This window comes from Chrysoperla carnea, chromosome 3, assembly GCF_905475395.1.
Source record: "Chrysoperla carnea chromosome 3, inChrCarn1.1, whole genome shotgun sequence".
Classification (NCBI taxonomy): Eukaryota; Metazoa; Arthropoda; class Insecta; order Neuroptera; family Chrysopidae; genus Chrysoperla; species Chrysoperla carnea.
Genome location: NC_058339.1, coordinates 46107815 through 46131695, shown reverse-complemented (window position 1 = coordinate 46131695; position 23881 = coordinate 46107815). Strand labels below are relative to the sequence as shown.

At 28.1% G+C, this 23881-nt stretch overlaps 1 protein-coding gene across 1 annotated transcript in view; it reads left to right on the top strand.

Annotated features, from left to right (window-relative positions):
* LOC123296068 (probable G-protein coupled receptor B0563.6) overlaps positions 1 to 23881 on the top strand; it is a 30739-nt gene that overhangs the window by 6456 nt on the left and 402 nt on the right. Inside the window, exons 2-4 of the mRNA XM_044877530.1 lie at positions 10173 to 10322; positions 21610 to 21857; positions 23437 to 23724. Coding sequence (XP_044733465.1) covers positions 10173 to 10322; positions 21610 to 21857; positions 23437 to 23724 — 686 coding nt within the window. The remainder of the gene's footprint in view (positions 1 to 10172; positions 10323 to 21609; positions 21858 to 23436; positions 23725 to 23881) is intronic.

Here is a 23881-nt window from a genome sequence, read left to right as displayed (position 1 = left end):
CATGTATAACGTGTAAACTAGTCGCCCTATTAAGGCGCAACCAATTCCGTCTGCGGTATGCTTAGGATAGCGGGTTCGATTCCCGCCGTCGCAACAAAATTAATGGTGGGTTGGTGTAGTATATTCATATATTCATGAAGGAGGTACACTCAGCCTCTGAAATTCATGAGCCGATAAATGAAATTATCCGCGGAAAGGTGGTAAAACACATATATGGTATCACAATGAACTCCATAGCCTAAATGTGTCCTTCGTGAACAGCCAATATAACCTAACCTAACGTGTAAACTATTTGAAATAGGAAAAGAACATTAAATTATCTATAAAAAAGTTTATTATCAAAATTTCCGTATTTTTAAAATAGGACCCGAGGAATAAACGGCTTGTATATGTTTTAATATTTAAGATACGTAAACATACAATTTTTAACAATATTGTGAATGAAGTAAATTTAAGAGGAAAAACAACGATTTTGAGTTTTCAAAGTATGAGCGTTGTTGTAAAAGATGATCGCGTAATATCCTTAAAAATGTTTACGTTACGATCTTAAAACGATAAAAACACACAGAAGTCTTTGTCAAAGTGCCCCGTGAAAAATACGAAAATTTAGATTCTTCAAATCAGCATTACAAATTTTTTCTATTAATTTTGGGGATATTTGCAATCAACACGTTTTTGGATAGAAACGATCCAAAATTTTGATTCCGTACTCACATTAAAAATAAATGTAAAGAATCATTGTACTCATCAAACTTCATGTATCACCAAAAGTATATCGTGCTTGAATCAAATAAAGTGAGAAGTGAAAATCCAAAATGATTGTACTAGTATAAAATACAAATAAATAAATATATTAATATAAAAAATAAAATAAAATAGATGCGAATGCAAGAAAAACTAGAGAAAACATTTGTGTGGTGTGTAGAATATTATAATTTCAAATTAGACTCTCATCATTACATAAACAAATCGTAAAACGTAAGCAGAAGAAGAAAGGGAATTTTTTTATTTATTTGTCTTTTATAATATTTTATATTAAATATAATAAAATTTTGGTACAAACAACGAGGATTATTTCGTGTGTGAAAAACAATATGTAAATTTTTGATCGTTAAAACATAATACTTTTTCTTAATAACATTTAAGTATCCAATAAAAAATTTTGGTAAAAATATTTTTCAACTTTTCGAAGTAAATTACAAAATAATATTCCTTGTTTGTGTAGATAGAGATAATATTCGTTGTGTGCGTAGTCATGGTAGGGACAATAAAATCGATGCCAGCGCTTCCAGTGAAAAAATTTTTTCGATAAAGGACGCTGTTATGACTTATTTGCAGTTCTTTACATGTTAATGTTATTGAAAATGTCAAATTAAAATTATTGAAAAATACTAATTAATAAAACTTAATGCATTAAAAATTGTGAAAATAAGAAATCAAATTGCACAAATATTTTTTTCAAATGCAAATTATCATAATTATTTATTTAAATTTGTGAGACAATAAGATTATATTTTCAATGTAATTCATAACTGCAATCCATACAATTATATATGCATCCATACAATTCTATAATTGAAAGTGTATCACCAAAAATTGGTCCCAAAAAATGATAGCTCTCCACACTTTGATATTGATTTAAGAAGGAGTGTTATAATTTAAAATGTTTAATTTGTGCGTCTGTGTTTCTATAGGTTTAAAGTGTTGATCAATAGTAAGTTTTCCGATTAAAAATGGAATAATACTTCATTCAAATAATCTCTAAATAATCTCGGCTGATTATGCAGTAGCCCATTCTGCATGTACCATGTACCCAAGCATGGTACTCATTCACTAAGTCACTTTAATAACGTCCTTCAAAGCTTGAATTAGCCTTATTCCTTCTGACTTATCCTCTGTATGATTGGCATAACATTTGTTTTTGACTCACCGTAAATAATATGCCGACGGATACCTTTTAATGTTCCGTTTTTAATATTTTGGCAAATTAATTTTTGATGGTGTAAATGAACATTTCAATACTATCAATAACAAGTTCCAATATTTCCAAAAATTAATCGAGCGTAAATCGACTCTTTTCGCTCAACGGGAACATAATATTGAATTGAAAGAATCTCCGAGTGGCAAAGTACCGGCTTGTTAAAAAATTTTCAAAGATGAAGCTCGCCAAACATATAATATTCAAAAGCGTCACCTGTTTTCTATTTTTCTGATTAAATTAAAACAAAGGAAGGAAAAAAGTTCGAATTGAAAGCCAAAGAAAATCGTGATAATTCGATTAATTAACACGCCTTTATTGGCTTAGTATGTATCCATGTATCTATATAACGGAATCTTTGAACATAATTTTCACCTACTTCAAAACGTCGGATTGAATTGAAACTTCGCACACTTATGAAAGACCGATGAAAATACAATAATTTTTTTGCGTTCTCACCAAATTTATACTGAATTTTTGATAAATAAATAATAGTTGAAAAAACACAAAATAAGCAATTTTTTTGCCAGCTATTTATGTTAAACAAGTATACGTAAAAATAAAGATCAGAATGTTTGCAAATGTCGAAAGGGTTGAAAAATGAAATAAAATTGAAATTTTGACAATAAAAATTTACTACTATCAGCCCTATAGTTTCTATACGCGAGCGCAGTTTAAAAATAAAATAGATAATATAGAGATAAAAGCAATAAAATGATTACACAGTTGTTTTTGAACAGGTTACGCCTTTTTCTTCAATAAAATGAAAAACAATATTCACATTTTTCATTTCAAAATATTATTATTATACGTATATTTTTGTAAATGCCATGTACCAAATGTACAAATTTGAAAACAAAATTCACTTGAGTATAATAATGAAATTTACCTGATAGTAAGAAGTAGAAAGAGTGATTTTTTAAAAAGTTTCCACCCTTATTATTTCAAAATTAGAATCAAAAACACGTATCGAAAGTATTGTACTTTTTTTTACGGGAACGCCGTCAGAGTCAAAAAAAAGGGTCACATGCATATCTTGTGGCAGATTCTTATTCTTTGCTATTATCAATTTTTGGGACCGAATTTAAGATTTCGTACTCGAAAAAACTAAAAATTGGCGATGATCTTCCAAATCAGCTCAGTTTGGAAAAGGCTTAAAGAAAAAGGCAATTTAATCGAAAGTATTCTTAGATATGTTTCAAATGCGAGTTAAAGGTCCCATACCCGAAAAATTTGTCGGAGGTTTTTAAATTTTTTAAATTGTAAGATATCGAAAAATTTTGTTCTTATTTTTCGTCTACATTCATGAAGTTATATCAAAATTCATCATCAAAGTTGAAACTAAAGTACAAATAATTTCAACCCTTCCAAAATGGATCGGTATCGTATTTTTCCGGCATTATTATTTTTATTCATTTTTCGAAATAAATGGGTGGAAACGTTTTATAGAATCACTTTGTATACTATAGATATACGAAGAATAACGTAACGAACGTTAAAGTAAAATCCCTTATGACATCTCTAGGACATTCTCATGCACACATATCACACTGAATGTAATACAAGTACATTTGTTTATGACTGACTAGCTTTTATAGCATGTCTAAGTTACGAGTATATAAGAACGGAGCAAGTCTATTATAAAACAAAAGATATAATAAATAATTAAAATAATAAAAAAAATTTTATTATGAGTGTATGACTACAAGTTTTTTATTTGATCTCAAAATTTTTCGAACTTGCGTTCATTCTCAAGAGATTCAATTTTTAGATTGAACGCAAGTTCGAAAAATTTTGAGATCAAACAAAAAACTTGTAGTCATACAATAATAATAAAATTATTTTAATTATTTATTATTATAAAGTATGTACTACCAAAAACCTAATATAAATTCAATTAAAAAAATATAAATAACAAAATTAAAACTTTGAGTACGTACTCTGTATATATTGAAATTTAACCCCTCTATCTCTTATACTATAAATCAGCTATACTCAGCTTGCGCTTAATAACTAATTTTGAGTCGGCAGGTTTAGTAGAATAGAAATCTGGGCAATGAGGAAAGGACGGTTATTAAGCAAGTTTTTACGTAGGGCATCAGTTACAAACAAAAGGCGTCCAGGAAATTTTTTTTGTACTTAAGAACCTTTAATGATTCTGTTGGTCGAAAACCTGATTGCAGCCTGAGGCTCCATAGCTGAGATATCTTTGCATCTATAAAGAAAAGGCTAATAGTGAATCACTATTTTCACTATTACAAATATAACTTTAGATTCCAAGAATTCTCCGATGATGAATTATGAATTTTTGCCCTAAGAGTGCTGTATAAAAATTTCACACTAAATATTGGTTGTCTTTTCTCAGAATGTTAAGATTCTTGTAGAATAGTACAAATGATTACAAATAGTATTTCTATTATAAAGTATGCCGCATATCAACTTATTCTTAGGATCATTTTCATAGTTTTGATTTATCAACACGCTTGCTATACCTAATATATAGGGGAAACTGTAGTACGTAGAATCAAAATTTACATTTGTATTTTTTTTTTAAATATCACAATGGAAATTATCTTTGTTAATAGCACTGGTGTTACTCAACACTTTTTTTTTTAAGTTTAAATATTGTTTTAATGTATCTAAAATCATACTCACTGACTGTACCTGAAGGTTCTCTCTGTTCATCGGACCCATAACTAATATGGGGAAATCGAGGAGTGTCTCGTATCGGGGCAGGGGATGGTTGATCATTGAAATGAAATAAAATTCGTCATTATCGTCCACTTATTCGGATGTGTGTACAGAACTTCTGATTTGCCCAACTGTCCCTGTCACTTGTTATAAGTTCTTGCGTTTTTATGTAACGAAATGTTTTGAAAGCGAAATTTAATGGAGAGTGTTCTTGGCTACGTGTAAAGTGCAAAAGTAAGGTTCCGTATCCGAAAAACTTAAAAATTGGCGATGATCTTCATAATCGGTTCAGTTAGAAAAACGATAACTAAATGAAGAGTCTTTTTAGATATGTTTCAAGATATTATATTTTGGACGAAGTATTTTTTCACTTGTGACAATTGTCACCAAACCTCTCGGTTTTCGATATATAAGCGTTTAAAAAATTCAAGTACAAATTTTTGTCGAAAATTCGTTACTGGCGAAAATAAAGATTATTTACTGGTTCTGGTCAAAAATTTTGAGAGAAAACTATCAAATGACTTTCAATACACTTTTTGACTCTTGATACTTTTTACCTTATCTCACCGTTTTCGATATATAAACGTTTGGAAAAAAATCATGTTTTTGCCGAAAATTAGTACGAATGTAAAGATTATTTTGTGATTTTGGTCAAAAATTTGATTTGAAAACCATTCGACTTTATATTTTGGACAATTATAAAGACTTTGTGACTTTTGACATTTTTAAGACATTTTCGACTTTTGACAGGCAAACATTTTCCATCGGCTCTCATAAAAATCGACTGACAAGGAGTCGAGTCCTTAGTTAGACCGTTTCTCCGGTTTTATTTCCTTAATTAATTGTAGTTTTGGTACTATATATTACCTTACAATTCTGATAACGTTTCCTAGAATAATACCTACTTGATAGTGTAACTCTAGATAGATAGACTTGAACATTTATTGTATCTATGTAGTATGTACCATGCTGTGTATATATGCAATGCTATTATATGCAATGCTATTCGAACATTTTATGTAAATATTGGAATATTTCAACTAGAAATTATTTATCTAGAGAATATATAACACATTTTGTTCTAGCAACTTACGATAATTTTATTCGTTCTTGTTGTTTTTATACCACGAATTTATATATATAAATGATGGAATAATAAAAAAATTATGTTTATTTTATAACAGAGAAAATACGCTTTTGGTTGTTTAAGTAAATTTTTAAAATATGTAGTATATAATAATAAGGGTATACACACATACTGTTGTTGGTGTTAGATGGATAGATATATTCATGTGACAGGCATATAACAAATGAAATTTACAAAATTTAAAAAACCCCCGACAAATGCGATTTACTCCTTGTAAACCGATTTTTGGAAACTTAGCTATAAAATGTTCTCAATCAAGTCGGTTCGACCGTTTATTGGCTACGATGCAGACAGACGCAGACTTAAACACTTTGCGCTTGTAGAAACAGAGACGCACAATTAAACACTTTAAACTTATTACACTCCTTCTTAAATAAATATCAAAGTGATAGTCCAGGACATCAGATGAGATGAAAAGGATATTTAGAGAGCTATCATTTTTTGGGACAAATTTTTGAAAATATTTTAATTGAAATTGAAATATTTGAGTTGACTTTGTTCTTTTGAATTATTGTTTTGAATTACCTAATAATTTTATCACTTCACTTTTCGAAATGAATTGAGCCAGGTTTATTTGACCATTCATTTCCATAGTAATTATTTATATGTTAAAATTATATGTCATGCCTTTGGAGTATGAACTTAATTTTTCCATTATTAAGACATTGAATGATTTGGCCAACGAATTTAAAGCGACATTTAATGTACGCTCTACATCTGAACATTCAATATATCTGTTTTATGAGCTTTATAGTGATATTACACTTTTTTCAAAAACTGATAAAATGTATTGCTTCATGCATATTATCTTATATAATAAAAGTATCATAAAAATAGTACTCATCGTAAAATGTGGCATATCTGAGTCAATTTTGAAACTTTTATATAACACTTTTTTAAATCAAACTTTTTAATTTGTTTTAGAAAAACTAACATTTTTATGTTAATTTTTCATTATTCCGAATTTTTCTTGAACTCAATTGGATTATTGATATATTTATTTTATACCCTTTCAACTACCTATAACCAAATTCTCGTCTTCTTCTCTTAATTTTTGAGATCGAAGTGGCTATTGGACTCTATTATTAGTACTAAAATGGAAGAAGAAATTAAATAGATTATTTTTTACCAGACTGTCAAGGAGTGGTTATATTTGCGAATCTTGTATGTATCCATGTTTATATATTTGTTTGTAAACTTTCTTACCTGATATCTTCCAAACGGCTCGATGGATCCCAAGTGTTTCTAGATAGATGTTTGATAGACGATAGTTTTAAAAAATTAACCAAAGGTATTGAGTATCGAGTAGGGTATCAAGTAGGATATCAAAATAAAGGAAATTAAAGGGGATTTACAAAAATATATATAAAATGTATTTTTAAACATAATTAAGAATAATAAATTGGTTTAAAAAGTTTTAATATAAGTAGAGTATAATAAGAAGGTTTTTTTAGTGCCGGGACACTAAAAAGTTTAAAATAAAATAAATAATTTAGAAAAATCAAAAACCCGACTGCGTTAAATAGAACAGTAGTTCACATAGCGACATTAATAGTCGGATCTCATTATTGGGAAGATTTGAGCAGGCTTAGATTTTAATGGACCGCGACTGTTAAAGTCGCTATGTGAACTACTGTACTTGTTTCTTTCTTTTAGATTTTAATTATTTAAAATTTCTTGTATGGAGACTATTTTAATACTTATGTTGTAGTTCCAAGAAACTATGTAACAAAAACTGAGACATTACCTTTAGCCAATTAACTGTAAAAATTTATTTGGAAATCGAGTTTATCGAAATTGTATGACATAAACCACTCCCCTGTATTCCAGTTAAATTTCAGTGAAAACAGTAACTAGTTGCATGTATATAGAAGTAATAATGGATATTCATGTGACAGGTGTATGTATATATAAACAGAATTTAGTATTCTAAATACATTTACAATACCTATATATTTAAGGCTCCAGCTGTTTTGATACTGCGAATGCAATGCCAAATGGTCGTATTTTTATTGACTTTTTAATAATAGAGGATTAACCTATTTTTATTACTTCTGAACACAAATTACATGTAATATGTAATGTAGAGATTATGTTTTCGATGTCCACAATCAAAGTTAGATACAAAACCATCATTTTCAGTATAATTTTCAAGCACATATTTTTTGTAGAGGGAGTCCATATTGAGAGAAAAACTCTGTGAAAATTGTGGATGAAAATAAGAGTAATACATTTTTTAATTGGAATAAAAACAAAACGAAAGATATCAATATAATTTCTTTTTAATTTCAGACATTAGATCATAGAATTATTGATATCTCGTACATATTAAAATTATAGAATCATTATTTAATCACCATAAGCTTTTTTTCTGCCATTTATACGATGCTAAATTAAGTTTGGCAACTTTTGACTTGCTCTACTGATGAATTTCTGGAAATTGAGTTTTTCGATTTCCATATTTTTGACAATTTTTCCTAATCTGCCGCATATATTAAAGTTTTCAATCCTTTTAATAATTTTTAAATTTTCTGCTGTTATGTTGTCAATGGTTTTCTTTTAACATATACGGCAAAAATATAAAAATCGATGAAAAACACAAAAATTGAAAAGCGCCATTTCCATAAATTTTACATTTAAGTCACGACTCTAAACTCATTTTTTCTTACCATTATCAAACTTATCTTTATCAATCCTTCAAATAGCAGACAGTCACTGGACAGTTTATTGAGAGCTCGGTGTTTTTGTGTACGGGCCTCCGGAGACTACCTATAACCGGTAGTCTTCACCTCCATATTTACCGTAAATAATTACATTTTACGGTAAATAATTATGCTTAAGTATCTACTCCGTTGTATGTTATTAAATTTATGTTAATTTCAAATCATTAGCCTTGTTCATAAAAAATTTTACTAATAACATGATCTTCAAATTCTTAATTGGCTTTTCCTTAAAATCTACAACAATTAAGTTCATATAATGAGTTACGCTGGAAGAATAGGTACAATTGTTGTGTAATGAAAATATATTTTATTACAATAGTATAAAGGAAAACAAATGTTATGGGATATAAATCATAAAAGACAATTTATTTTATAAAACACAAAAAATTTTTCTTAATTAAACGAGAAATAAATTTTCGATTCGATTAGAAAAATCCAAACTAAACAAAATTTTTGATAGTTTGTGAAAAAAAGTAAATTTAAAATTAGTTTTTATTATCACTAGTTCAGCTAGTTTACATTTTTCGGGTCATTTTTTGTAGAATTCAACGCACTATTTTTCTACAAACTGACATTAAGAGATTATAGAAAATTGCAGTCAAAGTTGGAAACAAACGGTTTATTTAGTTTTAAAAAATAGGCTTAGAAAATTTTTCGAATTATTTTCTAGAAAATTTTTTTTATTGATTTTCGAAAATCTTTCACAAGATTTATTAGTTGAAACTACCTACAAATTTTCAACTCTATATCATTTTTAGTTTTGGAGAAAATGGTCATCAAAGCTTTGCCCTAATTTGCTCCCTCATTCGGGAAAACAATGATATTTACGAAAAAATGTTTGAAACAAAAGTGTTTTATTTTTCAAAAGAAACATTTTTTACTTTAACTTTTCTTCTATCCCTTACGGTTTACAAGACGATTTCTACAAACCCAAGAATCGATTGATCTATGTTACTCTTTTACGAACTCAACTCACTTTTTACGCCCTGAGCACGCTATAAAAACCAGCTCGATATCTCTTTTCGTTTTTGAGCCATCACGATAAAATTTTGTTTGTAGCATAAATATTTCTGAGCGTTACAAACTTGGAGCTAAAATTAGTATACCTACCATATACTTATGTAGCGTATAAAAATATGGACTAAAACTTAAAATATCAAGTTCTAAAATAATAAAATTCGATTTGCCCGATCAACTTTACATTTTTTCAATTTCATTCATCCTTTAGTAGCTGCATACCATAATTATGATGTTCGAAAATAGTAATTAGGTACATGCAATACATTTTGCATTTTTGTTTTCACCCAACGAATGCTAATCTTTTTCCTTAAATTGTATGAAAAATTATTTGAAACGAAAGTGGTGAAATAATTTGATTGTATCACTTGATAGAAATGCCAATTTTGGAAGTTTGAAGCACGAAAAGAAAAATATATTTATTTTCGTGTTTTGCAACCAATTTATTTCATTTGTTTTTATGGTTATGGTTTTGTTACTTCAGGCTTACAATTATTTATTTAAGTCAATAACCGAATAGTAAAATTTATTATCTGTAATTACATTTATTTGATTTATAAAAAAAATAAAACTTTTCTCCGGTTGTTCTAATTATTATTAATATTTTATGTTACAGGATATTCAGCGGCAGCATTACTTGCAATTATATTTGCAATACCATTTGCCTTGCGTGTTCTTATTCATAAAGAGTCTGGTCGATGGAATAATTTTCCTCAAGCATTTTATCACGCACATCTTGAATTATTTTTAGGAAATGGTTGTTTAGGTATGTAAAAATATCTATAGATATACTAATATAATAATAACTTTATATGATGTTATTAAATTACTTAAATGTAGTATCAAATATGAAAATAAATTGTTTTGTTTGGGTTGGTAGTGGTAGGTAGGTATGCATACATCACCTTTGTAATTTTACTTGATCATTTGTATTGAAGCCAAATTGCATGAATAGTTTCACCAACATGTTACTTTCTGATAATAATTTATGACTAAAATTTCATATAACATGTTTAGAAAATCATAGACGCCTGTACGATACAGACAAATTTGGCTGCTTTTCTCAACTTTGTTTCGTTCCGTCAACCTTCCCAATATTTTTTATAGACCTAGTATTATACACATGCTTTCGATTAGTTGCTTTCATTAAAGTTATCATATAATTCTTAGAGAAACTTTTTAAATCGTAGGTAAAAATGGAAAACTAATTTTTCGATATATGCCACGCATGTGCGCGATATAGGCATGCAATATAGAAGATTCTCTTTAACTTGACATATGCTTGAGAAATAAGTTTTATAAAAGAAAAGAAGCTTTCAAGTTCAATATAAATCTCACATTGCTTCATAAGTAGTAAGAGATAGAAGAAAATTTTAAATTAGAAAGTTGTTTCTTATTAAAGTGCCAACATTCCTTGAATGAAACATTTTTTTGTGAGTCGGATAGTTAAGACAGAGATTTAATGGAAAAGTTTATTTAAAGAATATTCATTGAATTTATAAAAATGTACTTAAAAAAGAAAAACCATAAAAGAAAAGATGGGACTGTCGACGGAAGTGAAAACTTAAAACTTTGGAAAAGCTGTTTTTTTTTAAATTTTTTAATTAATTATAGTATAAATAATAATAATTTCATAATTTTTAAATTGAAATTATTAACGGATGTATAAAAAACTAATATAAATAATAAGAAATAGCAACAACACACAGTGTTTTCAAGCGCTCACCCATCATGGAATTAAGTGTGCTCAATGTTGCGTGACGATGACACGAGTTTCATGATTTTTGTTCACCCAATAAATGCTCAACATGCCTAAACAAATTTTCACTTCAAAAACAACAATCGTCTTTATAATAAAAAAAACAACTTTTATTAGTTTCCTTGTGGTTTTTGAAATTCTCGTAAAATTTTTTCATTTATTGGTCCATTTTCTTTTATTGGTCCGGCCAATCAATTAAACAAAACTATTTTCATTTGATTATTAAATTTATCGATCAAATGTTATTTATTGATTTCACTTAATAGCTTCAAATATTTGTCATTATTATTTTATAGTAGATCCGCGAACCACAAAAATACTAATTAAAGTATAAATAAATTCCAAAAGTGAAATTTTTCAGACGTATCGAATTTAATTTTAAACCTACCAAAAATTTTATTTAGATTTTAATTATTGTAAAACAAACTTTTATCTCTCTAATTATTATTATACTTATTCGTCGGTACTTTAAAATCAAAATAACACTTACAGAGGAAGTCAGTCTCATGAATTTTTAATAAAAATCTTTTAAAATACACTTTCTTACTTTTGCTTTAATTTTTAATTTTTATTTAATATACATACTTTAATATATTATTTACACTTATTATTAAGTTACTTAACATATTATATAAGCATACCTTTTTCATTCTGGTAAAATACTCCACCCCAAAAGTAAAAAAGTAAAATTTATCTTGGTATTAATTTACAGACATAACGTGTCGTATCTTTTAATATCTTTCGCTTTTCATATTTTCACAACAACTATAAGTACATTCAATTTTATACTTTTATACACTTTATCTGTATTAAAATATAATTTGAATTTTAAGGATATAATTTTAAATCAAATACTAATTCTACCAATTTTTATCTTTGAAGTCACATCTTAACAAATTTCAAATATACATCTTTTCAATTAAATGCATTTATTAAAGTTATTAATACCGTGCGTGAGTTTTATTGAAGGCGTTTCGATGGTAACTATACACTACTTTAATTATAGAATTGTATATATGTAAAGGTATATATACGTGTATGGATTGCATTTATGACTTACATTGAAAATTTAATATTATTGTCTCACAAATTTAAATAAATAATTGTGATAAATTACGTTTGAAAAATAATATTTGTGCAATTTGATTTCTTATTTTCACAATTTTTAATTCATGAAGTTTAATTTACTAGTCTTTTTCAATAATTTTAATTTGACATTTCCTATAACATTAACATGTAAAGAATTAGTCATAACAACCACCTTTATCGCCAAAATTTTTCACTGGAAACGCTGGCATCGATTTTATTGTCCCTACTATGACTACGCACCAAAAAATACATGGATGTCACCGAGACTTGTAAATCAATTAATATGATTATTGTTTTATTTGATAAGGAAAACTTTCAATTTTGCTCAAAAAATTTGATTTACCTCGATTGATTAACATTACATGTTCGGAGATTTAATTTTACGTGGAAGCGCTCAATCCGTTGTATTGTTAGAGTGTTTACGAGCATATAGACAGAGAGATAGAAATGTACTGAAGAACTGATTTTTTAAACACTTGTCCTACAATTTTTGTTTCTATCATCGATTTAGTTTCTATCAATTTAGTTCGTTCTAAGTTTCATTTTCGATCCAAAGATCATCTTGACTTTATTTAATTTTCTTTAATGCTTTTTTTACAGGTTATTAAAATTAATAGATTCTTGTTTTACAACTTTCACAAAATCGCACAGTTCTTGGTCCCACCTGTAGATGCCTACTAATACATAAATATAAGTACATGTAAATATTTTTAGTTTATTTCGGGAACAAATTCGATCAATAAACATCTCCTCTGTTTAATCAAACATAAAATTAGTACGAGTTTATCATCTCTGGTACATAAGCTTATATTTGTTTGTGCTTTCAACGCTATGTAACACTGTGAAAATGGTCACGAAAAAGAATAAAAAGATAGATAGATAGGCAATCAGAACACAACATGTTTGTAATACGTTTCAGTGATTTATCGAGTATAATTATTATCTATAATATAAATTTCACAATTCTTTGTGTAGGAGATGATAATCATAAAAATTGTTTGATAAATGAATGTAATTTTTTATTGATCTATTTCTATAATACAAATGTGTAAAAAGAATTCGTAAAATACTGATGATCGAGCTATCTCAGATGTATAATCTTATTGAGCCTCTATTTAGCCCGGAAAGTAGGTCGAGAATTCAATTGTTTCTAATCCTTTGTTTTTAAGACCCTGTTACAAGTTAATCTATAACCAAATTTATTTTCTACCGCAAATGCATTTAAATTGAATATAGGTAATTATTAAAATTTCTCATATACAGGTGGTCATAGATTTAGAGTGTATTCTCTGAACTATTTTAAGTCAAAAGTGCCTTTTGATTCTTTGTCCAAAACCAATAGTTTCAAAAATTGCATAATAGCATCGCTGAAAACAGCCTCTTTGTAGATAGGTACAGCTATTATCATGTCTCACGCCCTTTGCTGTTTGTACTTTAAGCTTTTTGGAAATAAGTTTCGAACAACAGATTTTTATATGAACAATTTCTTTGCCAGTACTATGGGTAAATCAAAACTTTGCAATACAAAGACGTTTCTCACAAAAATACCAACTGTGTTTGTTCCAAAAATTAATTCAATAACATCAGCACGTAATCGAAATATCGTGCAAAATTTGTGATGGCTGTATCTTCAAGGGGGTTTTCAATGGTTTTCTGATCCAGGTAATGTTTTGATCAGAAAAATGTTCTCTTTGAAGCTACAGCCATTACAAATTTCGCACAATATTTCGATTTCGTGCTTACGTATTTGAATTAATTTTTGAACAAACGCAGCTGGTATTTTTGTAAGAAATACTTTGTATTACAAAGTTTTCGAACAGTTGACGCAATCTTTAATAGTACTGATAAAGAGATGAACATTTTTCCAAAAACTTGGTACAAATACAAAAGGGCGTGAGATATCATAATAGCTGTACACATCTACGAAGACGCTGTTTTTAGAAACAATGCCATTATGAAATTTTGTAATATCTTGGTGTCGAAAATGAAATCCTAAAGATACGGATACATATTGGTAGGCATTTGAGTATTCGATATTTTTCAAAAGTAGCCCATTTAATGTTCAGCGTATAGTGATAATTTTTCAAGTATTTTTATGTAAGTTAGATATCGAATAAAATCGAACAATTATTATAGTGAAATGGTTTTTATCTTCTATAGTATACTGTTAGGTAACTGTAGGTATTTGATAGAGTCTGACATTATCATTGCCACATTTGGACATGTGTACATGCATGCAAACACCACAAAATACAAACATGGGCGACGTATATTTCATAAAATTGCTTTAATAACAATTTTCGTGAATAAAACCAAATTGAAGCATTTTTATTGCAGTCGAATGTCCTTAAATTATAATGCACATATAAAATAATTTTACTTACTACGGTAAAACTTCTTTAAATTGTTTGAGATATAGTAACAAAAATAATAATAAAGAAGTTCCAACCTCTTTCATAGCAACTAATACACTGGCTAGACTAAATAAAACGAGCGATTTAAACAGAAATAATGGAATAGTAAAATTCAGTGGATACTCAAAATAGAGATACGTCTTAATGCGGAATATGAAATTTTATTGCGGTCGTAATTTTTACATAATAAAGGGTGATAAAAATAGGTCATGTTATAACTGATAAAATATTAATATTAAAACGCTATTAAATATTTCCTGTGTACCAAAATTATATAATAGGTGGACCTTATTAAAATACCTTCATAAGTTTTCAAGTTATGTCATTTTGAAAAAAACGCTATTTTGGACAATTTTTGCGAACGTTTTTTTTCGTTTTTACGTTTTCTGAATAAAAATTTTTACCATTAATATTTCGTGTTACCATAGGATAGATAGCCTTCGTACCTGGTTAAAATAAAAAATATCTTCGGTCCATAAAATTTAATTCCGCAGATCAAAAACACCGCAGTCTAAATTTCTGCCAATGGTATTTTTATATTATTTAATAGAAGCAAACAAAAAAATTTCAAACTTGATTCTCGGGAAAAAATCGAGGAAACCACCATAGGTTCTTGGAGCAATATTGTTGGTCTCCCTCTCCTGTATCATTTTAATATATGATGACATGGGACGGGCTATAGATGGTCTTACGATTGAAACATTTCACGATAAGATTTCATTACCTATACTTCGTTTTATTCTTGATTTTTGAAAATAGTTATTCTACTGCAGCCTGTCAATATTTTTAATACTTTCTGTTTTTCTCCACAAAAATAGAATTATTATTATTAAATGATAAAACTTTTGTCGTATTTGGATGTCATATAATTATTTATTTATTGGGTCAATGTAATGTAATAAATATTATTAAGATGTTCAATTAATTAAATATTATTTGAATAACATTTTGGTCCATACTTTTTGAGACGTTTCTGCTTATCCAGGTCAATAGTTCTTGCCATATATTCAGAAAAACTTGCTCTTTTGAGAACGAAATTGTATCAAGTGGATATTATTCGGAGTTCAAAACTGGAAACTGAGCTCAGAATATAATAAAATGCCTGAAAGTAAGCAAAGAAACTTATGGCAAACTATCCATATCTCGCTTCACTGGTCTATCCAGCATTAAATAAATATCACTTCAAAATTAATCAACTTTTGAGAGGTATGTTAGAGAGGTATTAGCTTGTTTAAACGAGTTAATCAGGCATAGACACGAGTTATTCAGCAAAACTGCTTTTCGACGACAATTTTCCAATATAGCGATGCGAGCAGCAAAGATACGAGGTATCAAAGTGGAACTTCGAAAATAGCATCTCAAAATCTCTAAAATTACCTATTTTAAAAACTCCCGGAAAACTTGTCAGGTTACTTCTTTTTTTGAACAAAATGACTATAATATATACTTGTAATAGCTATATATTTTACGTCGAGAGTTTTTTAAATTTAATAAATATTATCTAGATTTTACCTATCAATACAGATACTAAAATTGAAATTAGAGATTAATTGATTACATTGTTTGCTGGAGTATAACAGATATAGTACAGCACAAAATAAATCGATTTAGCATTTAAAATAAAATTAAAAAACATGCAACTTCTCTTTGCATAGGTCAATTTTTTGTAGAAACTGTTTCCAATTATTAAAATTGCAAATTTCGAGTAAACCATTAGGACAGGCGATTTTTACTAAGGGTAACTTTTTCACAATTATTAATTAAATATTTTTTCACAATTAGTTCACAATTTATTGAATCTAAATTCTTCAATTTCAAATCTTTACCCCTATTGGCGTAGAAATACGGGGAGGAGGTAAAATTCTAAAACCTGACGTTCTATGCCAATGAACTGACGAAAAACTTAATTTTTATCTGGACTTTTTTGTCCTATAAAACAAAGTCAGTATACCCAATTTTAGCAAAATATTTCGCGGTTGAGGTTCAGTTAATAAAAATACTATTTACAAATTTCAACTGTAAAACTTAACTCTCGACTTTTAACTCTCCTTAGAAGCAAGCTAAGTCTACTGATTTTGATCTGCACTATCTCACTTTATCTGATAAAGCGCTGTAGAGACCTTCTAGGCACACCCTGTAGATAACTAATTTGATTTATTACTTTAAAAGCATAAAGAAAAAAGAAACGTAAGCACTAAAAACTTTTTAATAATAATTTATGGGATTTAAATCTATCTATTCAATGGTAGGTAGGTACTACCTATATCTAGTTTATAAAAATATTTTTCATATTTCAAGAAAATATTTAAAAATTTATGTTTGTAAAACTTTGTCTTACATTAGATTGTCTATTCTAAAGGAAACTGTAATCCATAATATCTATATGATCTAATTAGAAAATGTTACATACAGTGTCGGTAGTCTAGGCAACACACAATACTCACATACGGGTGGTATCAAGTAACTATGTTGATATTGTAGATGCATTATACATTTCATAATCGAGACTTTGAATATAAAAATGTATAACTCCTTAAAGATAAATTTGGTAACTAAAAATACTAGAAATCCTTCTTTAATTTTACCTTATCCTTCTTCAATAATATTCCACCAAATGACAGACAAAAATAATGGAATTTCGCTGCATTATAGGCATCTATGTGGTAGGTACGTAAGACACCTTATATTTACTTGCGCTTCCACCATATTTATTAAACTGATTTGATTTTTTTTATAGCCCTCACTTATCCACCCTTTTATTCACAATTCTATGAATTTTAAGTTTTGTCCATGATACTCAGTAAGTTTCATCAAATTCCAAAACAAATTTTTCTAAATTTTTTCAAGGGAGTACCCCTTAAAAAAATTGCAAAAATCGAGAAATTTTTTGTATCTCCAATTTTGATAAAACTCAGTATATAAGGTAATTTTGACCCAAAAAGTACAAAAATCGAGTGCATTTGATGACTGGCCAAATAGGTTTTGAGATACGGACTAAAATCGATCCAAATATTACAATACCTCAGAAACTCTGCATCCAATCATTAAATTAATCTGATTTTTATACTTTTTGGATCAAAGTAACCCCATCCACCGAGTTTCATCAAACTCAAAAACAAAATTTTTGTTTGCGTTTTTCTGGATTTTATCAAAGGGGTACCCCTTAAAAAAATTGCAAAAAAATTTTTTACCTCCAATTTCGATAAAACTCAGTATATAAGGTAATTTTGACCCAAAAAGTACAAAAATCGACATTTGATCACTGATCAAATAGTTTTTGAGATACGGACTAAAATCGAACCAAACATTGCGATATCCCAGAAACTCTGCAGTGTAATTACTCTTATTATAGGTGAAATAATTTTTAAAATCGGTTAAGTAGTTAATTCAAAAATCACGAATTTTTAAACAAACTATCATCCTCTTTTCACCACCAAAATTATTATTCTTATGTATATAGATAATATAAGAATTCAAGAAGTATAAGAGAAAATAATAGAATCTATAATTTCAATATTAAACTTTTCACTATAAGGTAAACATATAGAAAGTTTTGGAAAAAATGTAGCCAAAATATGAAACTTATTTGTCACATGCTTGGTAACACGCAAAAAGTGATCAAATAAGAAAAATTATTTTTCAGATAACTAGGATAACAGTTCGTTTCGGGAAAACCGTTACTATCCAACCATATAGAATTTAGAATTTATATAGAATAATGCATAAATTCATATTGACATGAATAATGTATAATGTAACAAATTGTTTTAGATACATTTGTAGGTAGGTATGTACTAATAAACGTAAATAACATTTGGTGCAATGTTAGACTGAACAACTTACAAGAATTGATAGATTTTGATTGCAAAATTATGTTTTCATTCTTATGATTTATATCTTCCTTCAATAATAAATTTATACATTTCTATATGAAAAATGAGCCAATAAACTATAAACCAAGAGCTGACTTCCAAATTTTGAACTTTATTCAAAACGGATGTAACTTTTAAGCCTGCTTGCGGAAGATCTTTTTTGGGGGCACAGCAAAAGAATCTGGTTTAATGTTAGTCCAAACCTGAACATTTTGCAAAAAGTATGAAAACGTGATATTCGTTTAGTAGATAGGAAGTGGTAATAAGAATGAGACAGTAACATACGTGTCAAGTGGGTGGAAGAATGACCTCCTAAAAATTTTCAAATAATTGCAAAATATACAAACCGTTTGAAAAATAGTACTTGTTACTTCTATGGCTGGACATATTGGATGAACCATTTTAAATTTTGTAATTTTGTCATCAGCATAGTAATTAGCGACCTCTCAGTCCTCAGCCATTGATTTTCGGTCATTTTTGCTCAGTATTTTACGAGTTTTGAAACGGGTTTCACATTTTGTATGAGTGTTTACCGTTTAACATGTTTACTGTTTGTTTATTCACCTATATTACTAAATAAAAACAAGGTAATCTAAAATCAAATGAACTTGTTGGATTTTTATTAAACACTAGCGTGATACCCACCCGCTTTGCTTCATTTAAAAGAAAAGATTGATAAAGACCACCGTGTTATAGCTTCCAACTCTCTTGCTCTCACTTATCCCCTTTCTATAACATTCGAAATAATGTTTGGGATTGTTTTACTCAGGTAATATATATGTACGGTTTTCTATTTTTTTAAATGTGAAATAGTCATAATTCATTGAGTATATCAGAAAAGGTGGCCATGATATGTTTTATATTGACTATTTTTACAGAAATATGTAATTTATGGTAATATCAAATCAAATTAAATTTTTTAATTTTATTTATTTTTTTTAATATATCTTTTAATAAATTATAGCTCATTATAACATAGCTGATATATGAACTATATGAGCTATTGTTAAGTTTTATTCAAATCTATTCATTAGTTTTTGCGTGAAAGCGTAAGAAACAAACAAGCAAAAATCTTTACTTTCACATTCATAATATATAGGGCTACCGTCATTTGAAATAAAGACTTACATATTAAACTCAACATGCAAAAAGTAGCTTGATGAACAAGTACGTTGTCAAAGAACGTGTAATTAAGCAATTTAATTAATTCACACTTCTAAGTCTGCTTAAATATGTAGATCATATCTTCATGTTTCATAATATTCTATATGTATAATATGTTTGCTATTTTAATCTATCAATTTAAAATAAATAAAGCGAATGATAAAATAAATATAATGTTTTTAGTTTACGATAATTTTAATTAATCTTACATCTTAAGTTCTATTACGAAATGATCGAATAAAATTACAAAAAGAAACCATTTGAGATACTAATTTCTAAATACAAACCGACAAACGCAAAATATTTATGAGGGAATATGTTGTGTACTTAATAGTTGAAAGGCATCGTCAAATTAACTGTGCAATTCCTATAACTAAACTAAATATTACATAAAATAACTATTTGGAACTTTTCTCACAAAATTTTAACAGGCCAATCATTACTTAACGGATACTTCTAACTAATTAAATACCGAATTGTGATTTCCGTTATAAAACCAACTTGTTAAAATTTAAAGACACGTTTTTTTTCATAACAATATTATTTGGGGTAGGTGGTCAAAATCATATTTGAACTTAAAATATTCTGCTCTTTCCAAATTCACAAGGGAGCAGATCTGAAAAAAACATAACATCAATAGAAAGGATAGGTCATTTTAATCTATAATGGCTAATAGCTCGTTTTGTAGTAAACCAATCAAAAAATAATTTAAACAAAAGTTTCAAACTTTTATGGGGAACATGTTCTGACATCAGATTGGACTTGGTTCTTCAGGTTTCTTTAATAGGCAAGTTAGATCATAAACGGTTATAGATAAGATAACACTTTAAATTAGAAGTTTTTCCTCATAAAAAATTTACATTTTCCATTTAAACTATTTTTTCAAAAATTGTCAGTTTTTGGAGGAAATTCGACCTAAAGATATGTCATTATTGTATTTAATCGAAAGAAAACACGCTAATTACGAAAAAATGCTTTTGCCAAAACTTGTCAAGAGCAATGGAGGACATTCGCTTGTACATGACTTTGACATACAATTATCGATAAACTATAGAATATTTTCTTTCGATTAAATGCAATAATGATATTTTAGATAGCATTTTTCGAAAAAATATTTGAATCAAAAATTGTTTGTTTATTTTTATCAAGATCAACTTTCTGATTTAAATTGTTATTCTATTTCTTACCGTTAAGAATCTAAACTGGCTATGAAAGCAACCTGAAGAACCAGACCCAATTTGATGTCAGAACATGGTGTACTCCATCAAACTCTGCGACTTTTGAGTTATTTTTTGATTCGTTAGCTACAAATCGAGCTATTAGCCATTATAGATGAAAATGTTCCACCCTGTATAATTTACGGCCTTCTGGTCGTTATTCCAGATAGAATTCCAAATTTTTAGAAAAGCTGGACAAAAAATTTTTTTATTTAACAAATAAATATCGTATTAAAGAAGTCACATTTTGGCATACTCGATTTTATGTTATTATTAACAATAGTACTTCAAAGACCAAAATTTTTTGTTAATATGTTTGATAATTGTCATGTATAAGTTTCTAAATTTTAAACAAATCTTTGTAAAATCTGTCTCCCAAATTATGTGGCTATCAGGCTTGCCTGACTCTTGCACTGTCTGTATTTGAAAAAAAATAGAGCAACCCAAACAAAAATAGAATTTTATATTCGACTATTTTTATTGTTGTATGAAAGAAATAAATAATATAATGGTTTTTTTTTTTATATTTTTGATTCAGGTGTTGGCGTTATGATGTTGCTCGCATTGACAGTAGAACGTTATGTATCTGTTTGTCATCCAGGTCATACCAGACCACTGATGGGACCACCACATATTACAGTTGCACTCATACCAATATTCACATTTATAATATATTTACCAAGTGTATTTCGTGGTGAGATTACACAATGTGTAATTGGTGAAAATGGTCCACTTATTTATCAAAAACGTGAAAATGTTTATTTCTTACATTCGCTTTTTTATTCAGTAAGTATATAAAGTATTTTTATTCTTTTTTATGTTTCCATCAAAATTAAAAAGCTGTTACACGATTCCTTCAGATTATTTGTTACGCTAATAATAAATTCAACAACATAAAGCAAAAAAAACTCTTGAGCAGCAGATCCCCGTCATTAAAATCATATTTTCCTTTCAAGTAATGTTATAAGAGCCCATAACAGAAAAACAGACCCATCGAACACCTGATAATTAAAAAGTGAAAATGGCTAAAATACTTGTTACGCCCGAAAATCTATTAAAAATATGCTATTGTTATTTTTAACATTTTGAATTTAGCCAAAAAATGAATTTTTTTTCAAAACACTTGCTTGAAATTTACACAATTTGTAGTAAATAAAGAACCATTTTTGAAAAAATTTGTTTGGCTAACAATTTTTGTAATTAACCTCTAGCAGACTTTTGTTATAATTTTTTTTAATGAAAATGCAGAAAGTTAAAATAACGAATTTTAACTTTATGTTCTAGAACTTTCAACATAAATTCTTCTTTAAATATTAAACTCACTCTAAAAATGACCTGATTAATTATATTAAACTTTTCTTTCCATTTTATTTATTTCCAATATTAGTCGAGAATTTCTTAAAATTAAATACGATAATTAACGAAGCATTATTCTTGAAGCGTGCGCCTGATCGAAAAACACCAAAGGACTTTTCTTATCAAAATTCTATAAAATATTCTTTGTTTCTTTGTCCGTTAATTTCAAGCACCCTGTAGGTGCATATATAAATAAAATATCTATAAAAGCACATAAATTGTGTTCTAGGGATCATGAAACAAATTTTTATCACACTCCCACTCGCCGCCTTCAATCTTCGATATAGTGCATAAGTTTATATTTTCGGAGAAAATGTGGCTATATAAACCGTACGCCTAAAACATCTTATAAATAAAAAGGAAAATATAAAATATTTCATGAATATTTGTTACTATTTTTTATTTTATTTATCATTTTTCCGGTATTTTTTCATTTCAGTATTTTTGGTATATTTCTATAAATATATTACGTTTTTTAGACATGCTTTCTTGTCTGTTCCGTACAAATGTTTTATTTGAAAATAAAGGTACTTCCCGATGATATAGAGTTCTAAAAATGGCATAAATACATAAATATTTGAAAAATAAATATATTGGAAGCATTATTGCGGCAATAAATTGTTAGAGGACAAAATAAGTAGAAAAGTGGGAATGATTTTCCCAATGAGCACTTGGTCACTAAGAACTTTTTATCAGCATTTTTTTATTAATTAATAATTTTATACCTTTCATGCATTTATTTATCAAGATACTGAACCTTTCCTTTACTTGAAAAAAAAACAAGGAAATTTTGCCACAGTTTAAGTTTCTGAGATACCCATTGAAATTGCCCCGGAATATCTTCCTTTGCCTTAAGATTTTAAGCGACATCTCAGAAACTATTCTTCCCTCCGTCAAATAAAACCGATTTTGAAACTTCCTAGGCTATGATTGGTTGATTAGTTTGTTTTATACCTCCGTGCAGGGATAGAATTTTAAACTGCAATTTTAACCTTTTTCATTGTTTTAGGTATACAAAGTTATTTTAGAAATTTTATTCAAAGTTGTACCAACATTTTTATTAGCTGGTCTCAATTTACGTATAATGATTGTGTATCGCCAATCATGTGATCGACGACGACGAATGACATTAAGTCGAACATCCGGTGGCGAAGAAGATCCTCGGAAATTTGCGGAAGAACGAAGACTAGTATTGTTACTAGGCAGTACGTCAATATTATTCCTAGTATGTGTTTCTCCTATGGTTATACTAAACGTTACATTATCGGAAGATAATCTGTCTAGTTATTCATATCAAGTAAGTTATTTACATTTTTAACTGTATTGTTTAAAATATGAAGCATTTAAATTACTTCAGAACTTGCGACTGTCATAGAGACTTACATAAAGTTCACAAAAATTTTAAATAAATGTAAAAATTTAGTTTCATCATAAAAATATTGACTTCTTAGCAT